The sequence below is a fragment of the Oreochromis aureus genome, linkage group 8 (genome assembly GCF_013358895.1).
Source record: "Oreochromis aureus strain Israel breed Guangdong linkage group 8, ZZ_aureus, whole genome shotgun sequence".
Lineage (NCBI taxonomy): Eukaryota > Metazoa > Chordata > Actinopteri > Cichliformes > Cichlidae > Oreochromis > Oreochromis aureus.
Window position 1 is genome coordinate 24,609,252 of NC_052949.1, and position 14,719 is coordinate 24,623,970.

Here is a 14,719-nt window from a genome sequence, read left to right on the forward strand (position 1 = left end):
TCCCCATCACACTGAACACTGGTGCTCCACAGGGGTGTGTACTGAGCCCTCTCCTGTACTCACTCTACACCTACGACTGCACGGCCACTAACAACTCCAACATCATTGTGAAGTTTGCGGACGACACTACAGTGGTGGGCCTTATCACCAACGGTGATGAGGCGGCCTACAGGGAGGAGGTCAGCGCCTGACCCACTGGTGTCAAGACAACCATCTCACCCTCAACGTCGCAAAGACAAAGGAGCTGATAGTGGACTTCCGGAGGTGCAGAGGAGTACACACCCCATCACCATCAACGGCGCCGCTGTGGAGAGAGTGAGCAGCTTCCGCTTCCTTGGTGTACATCTGGCTGAGGATCTTACGTGGTCAGTACACATAAACAAGACAGTGAAGAAGGCGCAGCAGCGCCTCTTCTTTCTCAGGAGACTGAAAAGATTTGGCATGAGCCCCGCATCCTCAGGACCTTCTATCGCTGTGCCATTGAGAGCATCCTCACTGGATGCATCACCACCTGGTATGGCAACACCACCGCTTACAACCGCAAAGCTCTCCAGAGAGTAGTGCGGTGCTCTGAACGGATAATTGGAGGTGAGCTTCCTCCTCCAAGACATCTACAGGAAGCGGTGCCTGAGGAAAGCGGGGAGGATCATCAAGGACTCCAGTCACCCCAGCCATAAACTCTTCAGACTACTTCCATCAGGAAGGAGGTTCTGCAGCATCCGGTCCCGTACCAGCAGACTGAGAGACAGCTTTTTCCACCAGGCCATCAGACTGCTGAACACGTCATAGACACCTCACCCTCACTACTGGAACTTCAACATTATGCACTCCATACTGTACATTAATGCCACTGTTTTGCACATACCTACCTCTGTATATTTTATATTTTATATATCTTATTTTATTGTTTACTCTATTTCATTTGTAAAACATGTATATACACACTCACACACACACACACACACACACACACACACGTGAAAAACATATTTAGTACACACATTCAGTAATGTATATACCTTTATATATGGTACATATATTTATTACTTTTAGATTAACCATTTTTATATTTTGCTTGTTGCACGTTATTGTATTTTGCACAACTCTGTTGCTTGTGAAGCTTGCACACAAGAATTTCACTCGCATGTACTGTACCAGTGTACCTGCACATGTGATGTGACAATAAAGGTGATTTGATTTGATTTGATTTGATATCTAATAAGCCAATCACATGGCAGAAACTCTACATTCAGGCATGTAGATGTGGTTTAGGATGACCTGCTGAAGAATGGAAATTTCAGAAATTTTATAGAAACTGACGATCTAGTGGGATTTTCACACAGAACTGCTATACAAGGGTATGCATAAAAGCCTCTCTGAATGCAACACATTGACCCTTGAAGCAGATAGGATACAGATGACACCTTAACTGACGCACTCTGTCAGGAAACCGAGCACAATGTTTGCAATATGATGGATGTGACAAATCTGCAGCAGCCGTGTGATACAATCACATGTTGAATCTATTCAATGAAAAAAAAAAAGACAGGTCTGAAGGCAAATGGAGGTATTAGCAAGGTGTACTTAAGAAAGTGGCTGGTAAATCTATATATGTTTTGTATATGATGGATTATGCAGAAAAAATAGAATTGGGCTGAAAGGTATATTGCTTTATAATGTATTCAGGTTGTGTATCATGTTTTTAAAAAGTAACTAAGTAATAAAGTAACAAATTACTTTTGAAAATAAGTAATCAGTAAAGTAACAGGATCACTTTCTTAGAGAAGTAATCAGTAATTAGTAACTAATTACTGTTTTCAAGTAACTTGACCAACACTGGTGAATACTATAACAAAAGAGATAGGCTATTGGTTGAGAACTCTGGACAAGAACAAATCAGGAGCTGATAACAAAACAGTTCCTGGCCACACCCTCAGAAAACCCAGCAGTAACTTCACCAGCTAGGACTTGGCCTGGAAACCACAGCGAAAGAGGAAGAGGAGGAGACCCAGGAACACATGGCGCATTAACAGAGACGCTTGGAGGAGTTTTGGAGAATATTACCCAGAGTCAAGGCCTGGCAGCAGGTCATCGGTGGATTATGGGGTAAAGGGACTTACAGAGCTAAGACTGGTAGAAACTTGTGAGCATTGGTGTTTTTTTTAGGAAAGTGACCACGAACACACATTTAAGCCGATTGTGGAATGACTTAAGCAGGCTAACAGTAAGCTGGCCATTCAGAAATATGTCATACTTCTTGACCTCTTGCAACCATAGTTATATCAGAAGCTTGTTGGTGGCTAGTGTCTAGTTAAGGTACAACTTACCAATGGAATGTTTAACTGAAGATAAAATTTGGACACCAAAATATTGTTTTAACGTCAAGAATAGCTACATATCTATATATTGTATGATAATTCTGCCTCAGAAAAGGAATGGTGCAAAGAAATCATTGACAGTCTGTCATGTCCACGATACGTGTAAGTAAAAATCCAACCTCCACTCCATCTAATAAAGTGTTTTATGTTCAGCACTTGGTTAGATTTATTTGTTTACATTCCAACACTGCTCTTCTTGCTTATCTCCCAGAACACCTGTGACAACATCCCTCCACGCATAAAGTCACCTCTTCACCCCCGCTAACTACCTAATGTTCTCAAGCGCTCTGTAAATACGGCATGGTGTTGCATAAGCAGGATCCCACAGACCTCCACTGTATCATTAGTCATCAAGAAAGTAATTACAGCCCCATCTCTCTCATCGTGTCTGCCTTTGATGACGCATGTCAGGCCTGATTGTTACATCACGTTATGACAGCTCTTGCTTCTGCAATAAACTTCCAAGAAGCCTAGATTATCTGAGTCTGAGGAAAAGAAACTCAAGGATTCTTTCAATTTTGGAATGTGCAAAGACTTTATAGAGCCTTGTACTGTGTGTGTGTGTGTGTGTGTGTGTGTGTATCCCTATTTTGTATTTGATGCAAAGACCTACTATTTCTTTCAAAACAGTTTGGACATGATAACGTGTATTAAAGATAACACTGTGAATGACAGCTAAAAGGATTTATGGTTTTGCATTTGGTTTCGGAAGAATCGACATTTCTTGAAGGTAAAAATGTTTTGGTTGGTTCTTACTTTTTGGACATTCCTCTAAGGTTGAGATTAGTCCAAACAAACCATTTGGAGATTTACATTTACATTATGCATAATAAACTGAGGAACGTGTACACATATTCCATTTTGCAGAAGTTCAAAGACTCTGCTTAAACCTCGTAAACGGGGATTCAATATGATGTCTTATTTGCTGCAATTTAATTATTATTACTGTGATCGGTGACTTAGACGACCTTTTGCAAAACTGATCACACACATAAGTGGCAACACCTGTGTGAAAGTATACCCTTAGGTCTGACTTTGTCCCGTGAGGAGCACTTTGAGTTTTAGAACTTGTTTTGTGCTAAAGAAATGATGTGCTATGTGCAGCAGTAAACATCAATCATGCTGAAAATAGACTTAATTGGTAGACAACGTCGTGAGTATGTTTAAACTACTGTTTATTTTCTATACCTGGGCTTCCTAAGATATCTAGTTTGATTATACAGGGCAGGCCTCTGGCGCCTTTTCAAATTCTTTATTCCATATTTAGTGGTGAGTCACACAAAATTCTGTTGCGGATACAGATTTGGTGACAGTTAAGTTAGGTACAGACAATGTACGTTGAGCGTGAAACAAAGGCAAACGGAGAATGTGTCATCACATTCAAAGAGGATGAAATGACCATAATATAAAAATGAAAGTCCAAAGAATCGGGAGTTATAGTGATGTTAATAATCACTGTATGTGTGATAATGTCCGTGCAACTTTTCGTTGAGATTGGGTCTACCTGGTGAAAATAGAGTACATACCGACAAATATCACTATAGCAATTATAGTATATCATTATCATACATCATTATAGTAGTAATGTAGATCATTATAGTAAGATTTATATGTATATGTACATAAATATGAAGGATGTGTCAACACTTGGAAGTAGAGCCAAAATATGGCAGAAACATGCAGGACTAACATCTTCTTCTGCTGGGGAGACCTGCTGCCCGGCCCAAATGTGAGCACTTACCTTGAACTTTGCTAAGTCCAACTGCCACAGTCTTCGCTGTACTTTTATGATGCTCACTGAACACTCATCACTTGTTTTTATAGATAAAGAAAAATAACAATCGGCTTATTAGCTAGCATAAATATCTAGTTAGCTAGCTACACATCAGCTAGCTGCTTTTAGCTGATGTGTAGCTATGCCATTGATTAGTTGTGCTCATAGACATATTAAAAAGACATGGACACGGCTAAATTGTCAGCATTTGGTGAAGTTCTGTTTAAAATCCTTGAGAAGTCGTTTTAAAAGTTGTGATCTTGGAGCTTTGAAAATCGATGTGATTACGAGGGGTTGATCTGACCGAGAAACATCAGCACATCGGCTAACACATTGTGACACTTAGAAAGACTAATAGTTTTATCACCAGACTTACTGTTTTTCTTCCTACAACCAGGGCTTTCCATAGACGTTTTTTGCAAAAGAAGATTGGAGGTTTAGCTTTTCACCCCCGGAAGCTAGATCCATCTGTTATACTTTCTATGGCTGTGTTCCTAGCTTAACAGCTATCATGTTAGCATTGACTTTATAGTGTGTTGAGCTTCATAAAAACAAAACTTTAAAAAAGGATGCTTTTTACTAACAAACATGTTACTTTGTTGTTTGACCAACAACAACTGACACTTTCAAATAAGTTAAAACAGTCTTTTAAATAATTATAGAGGCACAAAGAGACTATACTTAAACAAAGTTAGCGGAAAAGAGAAATTAAACTTCAAAAAAGTACTTGGGTACTTGGAAACCTGAGGAGAAGGGGTTTATCACCTATGCTGAAACCAGCTGATCTTTTGCCTCTGGGGAGCTGTTCAGTAATTCATTTTTATGAACAATTTATGATTTTTAATAATGCTTTGGAGCGTCATTTCTAAATTTCTTGTGCATTGCATTATGGAACGGCACAAATAAATGTGAACACAAATTCCACAGCCAGCTGACTGCTGGCAGCCAATTGTCTGAGGCCAACTGACCATCAGGGTGCTAGAGACTAGATGAGTGTCTGAGCATAAATGCACTCATCACAAAAACGTAGCATCCTGATTTGATAGAGAGTAATTACTGATTAAATGTAGCAAAGATGCTTGAGACTAAATACCTGCTCTCAGCATGATAAGAAACATCAAACCACTCTTTATTCACTGGAATGTTTGCAATACCTGAGAGTCTGTCATTAAAATACTTCCAGCTAACAGCATTTGTAGAGACATTCTGAGATGAAAAAAAGAAAGAAACAGAATTCCAGCACTTCCTCGTTGTGCAGCTGCTGCTGGCCTGTGTGGCACATTCTGTCCTTATTTACAGTGTGTCACTGGCCTTCCTTCCCGTTCTGATGCTGGTGCGCGTGTTGACGCCTTTGGCATATGTGATGGTCCTTGTTGATGATAATGAAAAATGTGTGTTCACGGGGATTTGCTGTGTGTAAACGTACATTGTGATCTTATTGCAACATTTTAGGGGTTTTTTCACTCGAGCGTCACACTGGGCCAATTAGTGTTGCCATCGTCTTATCAGTGTGGAGATAATAAGATAATTAGCCTGCTGATCTTCACAATGAATGCAGTTGGGAGCACATAGTGTAACTGAACAGTTAGAGGGCAGTGTTATAGTACAGCGCTCTGACCTTGGCCTTTGAGAGACTTTTCCTCTCTCTCAGGTTAACGCAGGATGTTCTCTGTCTCTTTGCCAAGATACAGTATGCAGAATTATTGCTGATAGCGAGCACTTAAAACATCACACACAGAGAATGTACCGAACATTGAGTCTCTGCCTTGTCTCGGGGGGAGAAGGCTGGAACTTCTAAATGCAGGTGGCAAGGTAGAAAAACATAATAAGAACAAATTATTACTGTTTTTGTTGAGGATAGGAATGCAGGGTGGCTTAATTTTTCAGCACCAAGTGCTGAATTTTACTATTACGTTTTTAAAATGTTCCCACTCAAGGACAGAAGAATCTGGACATTAAAGGGACATGATTTGCATATTTGTGCCACAAGCGTCCACCGTGTGATGCAAAACAGCTCACCAAAATGCTTTTGAAGCATGCTTTTAATAGTATTTTGGTATTTTAGTATTTTACAATTCCTGGATAGACCTCAAAATATTTTGCAGGTGGGGTAGAGTGATTTTCACATTTTAGATCCCCTTAATTTGGTCTGTTTCAGTCTTCCTGCAGTTAGTGAGGTACTAACACATATGACTTGTCCCCAGTGATAGCAGTTTAAATAAACATGAAAGCATTGATTTCCTCTGGGTAATAAAGCCTGTTTTTCTGCACTATATTGTCTTTATTTGATCGGAATTAGGGGCACAATTAACAGATCCTGCTCGGTTCTGCAGGATAAGTGCAAAATTTAGATATTTGCATTAGTTATACAGAAACGTCCCAGTCCCAGAGAGCATGACATCTCAGAATGACAAGACCAAATGGGAGATGTGAAGGATATTATTTGGGGCTGTGCTTTTTATCCCCCTTCCTTGTTTGAATGCATCTATTTATAAGGTGCCTACAAATATATTAACATTATAAAATAGAAGAAACAGAGAGAAATATTTGTGTTGATTTGTTTTTTATTACATTTTTATATTTTTCACTGCAAAAGAAAAAATTGACAGTGACAATAAATATACATTCACAATAAAAAATACTCTAGATTGCAACGAAACATTCAAGTGTACTTAGCCTTTAGAAAATCTAGAAGATGTAAACATGACCTCCCCGAAACACTGCACCTCCTCACCCAGAGTCTCTCTCTCTCTCTCTCTCTCTCCCGTCTGTAAAGGTATAATGTCAACAAAACACATTTACGCATCTATGCGCGAGTCTCACAAAGTATGAAGCCACGTCACACATCGGGCTCTGATTGACGGAACAAGCTAACATTCTCATATGTCTGGTGGGCAACCTTTTTTTCTTTTTTTGGTAGTTTAAGCGGACTCGTGTCCAGTCTGTGTCCTTTATAAACGGAGCTTCACCGCGGCGACCTCGGCGTCTCCAAACCTCCGGTGTCAGTTTGAGCGCTGCCGGCTGCTCTGACGAAAGGCCGGGCTCTTCTCCCTTCAAACGTGTCATTAGAGTCTGAGCTTCAGCGTCCGCTTAACTGATCACACACCTCTCTTTGTCTTTGCCGTGACCGCCTCCGATGGCCTTTTCTTTAATGTACATGAGGTCGCTGTGCACGCTGGGTCTCCGGGCGCACGGGGTCACCACGCCGTACGCTTCCCCGATGTCCTTCAGCTTCTTGTTTTTCAGAGACTTTCTGTGCAGCATGTCACAGTACTGCACCGACACTTTCCTGTGAAGGTCGGGGCTCATTTCGTGAGGTAGTTTGGCCAGGGTAAACAGAGTCTGAAACATCTTATCCACGTTCTCGTTGCGCTTTGCGGAGATCTCGAAGTACGCGCACTTCTCGTCCCCGGCCACCAGCTGCTCGATCTCCTCCTGCTGAACCTCCCGGTGAAACTCTCTGTCACCCTTGTTCCCGCAGATCACGAGAGGGACGTCGATGTTCTCTTTGATCTTGTTTTTCAGGCACATTTTGGTCTCGTAGATCTGCCGCTTGAGCCGCTGCACCTCCTGGAAGGAGTCTCGGTTGTCCAAGCTGAAGACGAGGAGGAAAACGTCACCTGAAAGCAGAGAATATTGTTTTGTTTAACCTTCTTTGCTTTTGTTTAACGTGTTTTCATTTTCTCCTTGTGTGTATGCACAGTTACAATAAAGCACAGGAGGCTCTGCTGCACCCTGCAGCCACGCGCTAAAGCGCACGATGTGCGCTCTGACCGAGTGCGTGCAGCATTTAGAATGCCCGCCTTTGCTTTCTGAGTTTACATAAGGATTCTCTGGTATAAAAAATAAGAGACTGATAGGAATGTGGATAAGTACCTGTCAGTATTGAAAGCCTCCTCATAGCAGGGAAAGGATGGTTTCCCGACGTATCCAGTATGTCCAGCTGGTAAACGTCCCCCTTGATGCTGTACACTTTCCTGTGAAAGTCCTCGATAGTTGGCGTGTACTGCTCATCGAATCTCCCGTTCAGGAATCGGGACACGATTGCAGTTTTGCCAACTTTGGTGGATCCCAGAATCACCATCCTGTAGCAGTTCTTTGCTGGGATGTCAAAATCGCTTTCGGAAGGCGACATTTTTTTGATCATGTTTAAACCCGGGGCTGGATGTGCACCGTTCGTTTGTGCGTAAAAGGCAGGTGAGCAGCCTTCTGTGTGTATCGGAGCTCTCACTTGCGCTCTAGTTTGTTTCTGTCTGGATGCTGAGCCCGAGCCGTCGTATTTATGCGCGAGGCTGACCCCGCCTCTTGTCCGCGTCACAGCTCGGTGAGTGCTCGGTGCCCTGTTGAGTGCAACGAAAAGCGGAGCAAACTCCCACCGGTGCGTCAGTCTGTCACTTCTAATTAAGACGCGGAGAGAGCGCCGGGAAACAGAACCAAACAGACCGTCCGAAAAACAGAACATTTGTAACAGTGCGGGGCAGGGCGGCGGGGTCTGTGCGTAACAGCCAAACTAAAAAAACTTCCAGCACTATTACCGAGTTAATAATTGACGCTTTTTTCCGGCGTTTAAAACCCGCTTTAGCACACTGTGTTAATAAACAGGCTGGACCTTAGACACCATTAAAGTAGACAGCGGATACAGGTTCCTCTAGACTGAGCAGAGCAGGTCATGTTGACTGGAACATCATCATCTAAGGAGAAAAGGGAAAAAAGAAAAACATGCTGAGCAATAATCTAAAGTCTCCACAGCTGTTTACCCACCACTGTCTTTTACAAACAAGGTCACATTCATTGATTTATTCATTCACATCTTCAGCAAGTCCAGCAGCTGCTGATTCATAATCACCAGGCAGCAGCAGCAGCAGCTTGAACGGCTGATTGAGATGCTGCAGTTACTATGGAGACCGAAAGGGGGCACTCAGGGCACGATTTTCATCAAGGCGTCTGCCACGACTTATCTAAAAGGGAGAAGGGGGACAAAACTCCGTGTGGAGTGACTTTGCGTGTCTGTGCGCATGTGTCAACGTAAACGCAGTCTCCGTTCAGTTTAGTTTCACAGCAAATGCAAAAAAGGGAATTAATCAAACCTTCGATGACCACACTCAGTCACCTGTCACTGTGAAAGTGTGCAGTCGAGGTGGCAACAAAGATTTCTTCAGCGGTTCATAAAATTAGTAGTAAATAGTCGCAAAGTGGAAAGTGTGTGTTTCTACGTGTTTCTGCTTCATTGTGTCTCATCCCGTCAGGTGTGGGGAGCAACGCCCTGACTCTGCGACACAGATGTGGAAATGTGAGAACATCTGCTTGCACAGATATGAGATTCTTCTTTTTTTTCAGCTGCTCCGTTTGGGGGTCACAACAACAGATGATCATGCCTCCACCTCACTATGTCCCTCTGCGTGTCCATGAACCTCCTCTTTCTGCAGCAGCTCCATCTTCAACGTCATCTGTCCACTATATCCACTATCCCTCCTCTGCACATGTCCAACATGTCCAAATCTCAGTCTAGCCTCTTAAAAAAATGTTTTAAAAATGAAGCAGTGCATCCTCAGCTAATGTCAAAATGAGCAGCAGGGTTCCATCAGGAGTAGTGTGCTCCATCAAAGAAAGTCAGTGCACCACTGATGAACAGTGATTTCCCAACTTCATCCTCGATGGAAGGAAATAATAACTGACTCATCACAGTCGTGAGGGATGTCCGGCTGGAGGCAGAGGGAGCCTGGACTTTTAGTTCCAGGGACAAATATCTGTGAACTTTCCAACTAAATAAAAGCTCCTCCACCCCTTTTAGTTTTAGCTAATTTTGTGGTCAGATTTACGAAACAACGACAGTGCAAACGAAGTACATCTTTCCACCAAATGCTTTTCTCTACATAATAACAAATGGATTTTGCTGTCAGATTTTTTCTGTGCATGGTGAAGAAAACTGGCTCAGCGTCTGCAGTTATGTTATGCAGAGCCATTCTGTTGTGGTGAAGGAGAAGGCAAAGCTGTTGATTTACTAATCTGTGTGTGCTTTCACCCTCATCTATGGCCAGAGGCTGTATAGACTTAAAGAATGAGATTATGGGTATAAAGGGTGGAAATGGGCCTCCTTTGATGGGATGTCTGGCCTCAGTCTTAGAGACGGAGTGAGGAAGCAGGTCATTAGGCAGCACGTCTGACTGTTTGCTCCTCCACAGTTAAAGGCATCTGACTAGCAGGCACATGTCCAGTGTGTGGGCACAGGGTGGGCCCGCCTCATTAATGAATCGATAATTACGATCAAGTAATGTAATGCAGCTGATTCTGAAAGGGCCAATCTGCATATTGAGTTGTATGATTGGGCTTCTGCTTACATGTATGGGAGTCTGATAACACATATGTGACACAGAGGAATTTAATTGGTCCAAGGGTAGATGATGAATGACTGAGAAAGAATGGGATCCTCCTGCTGCTGGATGTGTAAAGGAGGAAGGCTCAGGAGTGCACTCCTGTGGTAACATCTGCTACAAAGACCGTAATCGAGGAACCGCAGGGCTCTGAGTAAAGGTCAGTGTCATAAGCTAATGAGACTAACATTAAGTGGCTCCCGTCTATCTGCTTTGTGGAAAACAAACAGATATGCAATACATTTAAAGAAAAGAGAGTGAAAGGCTATCAAGGCCAGCTAAACTGGAAAACCTGTGCAATCAAAAAAGAAAAGTGGGAAAAGTACCATGGAAACAGATGCACACAGACTGCGATCTGCTTCTCAAGCTTCCACATCGCTGGGAAGACAAACAACGGCACACAGGTACACAAGAGGAGCAGCAAAAAAAGGAAAAAACACGCAGCTTTTACACTAAACAAACACAATTATGATATTTCCATAACGCTCCATTTTATTTGTTTCAACCCACGGCGCATGCAGCTTCTGATGTTTTCATAACTGCAGTGCATTCATTTGCATCTTTGTTGGACATTTATCTGAGAGTTGGGGTTGAAATTGGATGGAAATGTAGCTACTGACATTTGACAGCTATCACTTTTGCATTAAAGCCAAGCAGTGAATCACCTTGGAGCCTGAATGAGAGATGAGCGCATCCATTATGTGCTGATTGTGTTCAGCTAACAGAGTGTGACGGATACACATTAAATCCTGAGCTGATACTAAAGTCCTGACATTATTATTTTTTTCTTATCTGGTAACATGGAGTGGACTCAACTCGTTTTGGCCACCGTCACGGTAACTGATCCAGGAGTTCATCATCGGTATCCTTACATCTGTCCATTGCTGACTGTTTCATTTTGCACAACTCCAGCCAACTCTTCCACATTTGTGTGATTTTTCCTTCTTCATCTTTCTGCACCATCTCTTCAACATCTTTGTCCTCATTACAGTAGCATCAAACATGTTTAATGTGTTGAAAGCAGAAACAAAGTGCTTACTGGTAATCACAAACTACAGAGTCACTCACTCAAAAGCTGCGACATTTCAGATATATATGTTTTAACTTGAGGCGTCCTGCTCAGATCATCAAGGCTTGGCTGTGATGATCTGCAAACAGCCACAGTGACCTTCTGCGTCCCATAATGTGGAATATTTCTGAGGCCCCCTGAGCGTTTTGCAAATGTAAGAATATGGACTTTTATCAGTGTGTTGTCCATTATAATCACCTAATGGAAAAAAAGGCACAAAACGTACAGTCCTGCTGATAGGAGCTCTGAAACAATAAGAGGTGTCAGTGTCTGTGGTGCGATATTTAAAGAAGAAGAAAATCAGACTGAAAGCAAGTAATTCAGGTTTTTGGTTCCATCACAGCTGCATCAACATCAAAGCAAAGAGAAAATTAACCAAAATCATTTCTTTCTCCCCTACATGTGAGCTCCGGTAATGATAAGAGGTGGCATGTGAGAGCAGTGAACGGCAGACAGATAATGCCGCTGCGAGGACGTCCTGGAGTACAGCCGTGGAACAGGAAACACAGAGAGGCAGTGGAAAAACAAACGGGGCAGACGGCGAGCGGGGTTGTCTGTTGGGCGGCTCGTAAAAGACGGCGACAGACGCACGCTAGGTGGAAAGATTTTAGCTGATGATGGTAACACCAAATCATAGACCGCATTTCCATTTTTCATCTGAGAGCGAAAAAAAGCCTCAAAGCAACAAACACAGAGGTGTTGCTTTCAAAATGCAGAAAGTCACCTGTACACGTGGTCACACACACACACACACACACACACACACACACACACACACACACACACACACACACACACACACACACTGCAGAAACATGGCTCTGCCTCACATAATCAGATATAATGGAAATGCACTTTGTGATGTAAGCTGCAAACAAATGCTTAAAGCATCTTAATATGTTCGTCATGCCTGTTTGTGTTGTTAAAGCTCTAATCTCTGCAGCCGGGTGCTTTTGTATTTTCTTTCAGCTGCTGATAAAAATTAGGAAATAAGAATTCATTCTCCAGCCTTTTTGGAAAAATGTCATAGTGATTTATTGTTAAAGCATTCTTTTAAGAGCTTGAAAAAAGGAGCTTACAGACTGGAGGAAACGAGGAAGACTACAGAGAGGGTTCATGGATGCAGTGAAGGAGGACATACAGAGGGTTGGTGTTACAATGAGGCTGCTCCCCTGCAGGACCAGCTGGAAGAAGCAGAAGATTATGATGATTTAACCATTAAGTGAAACTCTTAAGATACATTGTTTCCTTTGGAATAGCGTTCTGGGCAGACACGGGGAGCGAGCGTATTTTTAGATCTCCTGTTAAACTGGAAAACTTGTTAAACCCAGAGAGCACCTAAACAACATGGTGAGAACATACAAACTCAACTCAGTTTAACAGCTTACCTTTATCTAAAAGCACAGCTTAACATTATAATGCTTGTCTGTCTTCCCATGCATTTGAGCTTGTGTGACATCCCATTCTTAATCCATAGGCTTCAATATGATGTCAGCCTACCAGCTAGAAAAGGTTTTCCACAAGGTTTAGGAGTGTTTATGGGAACTTTTGATCATTCTTCCAGAAGCACACTTGTGAGGTCAGACACTCATGTTGGATGAGAAGTCTGGGTTCACAGTCTCTTCTCCAATTCATCCCAAATTGGTTCTGTCAGGTTGAGGTCAGGACTCTGTGCAGGCCAGTCATGTTCTTCCACACCAAACTCGCTCGTCCATATCTTTATAGAGCTTGCTTTGTGCACTGGTGCAGTCATGTTGGAACAGGAAGGAGCCATCACCAAACTGTTCCCACAAAGTTAGAAGCATGAAATTGTCTAAATATCTTTATATGGTGCTGTCGTTCCCAATCGGTTTCACTTTGTTAAAATACCACTAATAGCTGACTGTGGGATATATGTTGGGAGGAAATTTCCAGAATGGAGTTGTTGCACAGGCGGCATTTTGTCATGGTACCATGCTGGAATTCACTCCTGAGAGCGACTGACTCTTTCACAAATTGTCACAGAAGCACTGTTCATGGCAAGGTGCTTGATTTTATACACCTGTGGCCATGTAAGTGACTGGAATGATGAATTCAAATGTTCCAATTGAATTAAGTAATTGAAATCATGACTAAAAAGACTGAATACTTTTGGCACAATAGTGTATTTGGAAAATGGAAAATGGAAGACATTTTGACCTTGAGGAGAGCAACAGCAGAACGGCTGGAGAATCTTTTTTTATGCTGAAGACACGGAACAAGAAAAACACCAAACAATAGACGCCAGTCTCAAGTTTTTGGAAAACAAAGAGCGCTTTTTCTTTCAGGCAGTTACAAGGGCAGACCACCAAGCAGTCCAGACGTTTTCTAAAGAACAAAACAAATTTAGATGATAATGGCTGCCTAAATGTAAAGCAAGGATAATAAAATGTAATTACGTTTGATTTTATAATCTTTCTGACCTACTTACAAGGATGCAGACTGTTGTGTACAGTTATTCAGAGTTTTGAAGCACTGCAAGAAACTTTTATTGTTGTGATGCACTTGAACATTAGAACCACAAGGTACCAAAACGTGCTAAAGCTCTTTTTTTTCGTACACAGCAGGCCTGTTGAGTTTTGTTACAATGCACAAAAATGAACATACGGCTTTGGAACACAGTCTTCTAACAGCATTTAGACATGGAGTGTAAAAAATGACGTCTATGTCATACTGTTAAATCCCCCCGTTTCCGAGAAGCATTACAACATCATGGGTTAGAGAGCACGACTGATGACTGTACGCTTCAGTCAAGTAGGAGTCCCATGATTTTATGTTGAGTCTTAAAGCGCATGCATGTGTTCTCCATTCAATCTCAATCTTAATGAATATTATAGAGTTTTTTGTTCATATTGCATTCATTCTCACTAGATCCTGGTGGTCCTTCATTATTATTCTTTTATTTTGATGTAGCAAACTCCTTTCTGCAAGAAAAATACAAAAATCTAATTTTCACATCTAGATGAAAAACATGTAAACAGCTTCTATATCGACACCCTAAAACTGCTACTTTCTCGCTTAGTTCATGAAATGCAAAGAAAGATTTAGACTCATCAGCCGCCTTGTTGGGTACACCTTTCTACTACTGGGTCGAACCCCTTTTGTGCCT

The 14,719-nt window shown here is 42.1% G+C and overlaps 1 protein-coding gene across 1 annotated transcript; it reads right to left on the reverse strand.

Annotated features, from left to right (window-relative positions):
- Nucleotides 1-6,698: 6,698 nt before the first annotated feature.
- Nucleotides 6,699-8,388, reverse strand: LOC116330266 (dexamethasone-induced Ras-related protein 1-like). The gene is made up of 2 exons (XM_031752529.2): nt 8,029-8,388; nt 6,699-7,772 (listed from the first exon to the last, which is right to left on the reverse strand). Exons 1-2 carry the CDS (start codon nt 8,297-8,299, stop codon nt 7,243-7,245), a joined length of 801 nt encoding a protein of 266 aa, XP_031608389.1. The 5' UTR covers nt 8,300-8,388; the 3' UTR covers nt 6,699-7,242.
- Between the last annotated feature and the right edge of the window lie 6,331 nt (nt 8,389-14,719).

Excerpts from the sequence above, each read along its gene's own strand:
- LOC116330266 (XM_031752529.2), bottom strand. The coding sequence starts at position 8,299 with ATGATCAAAAAAATGTCGCCTTCCGAAAGCGATTTTGACATCCCAGCA. Across the intron at positions 7,773-8,028 it reads GAGGCTTTCAATACTGACAG|GTGACGTTTTCCTCCTCGTC; the intron begins GTACTTATCCAC and ends CTCTGCTTTCAG.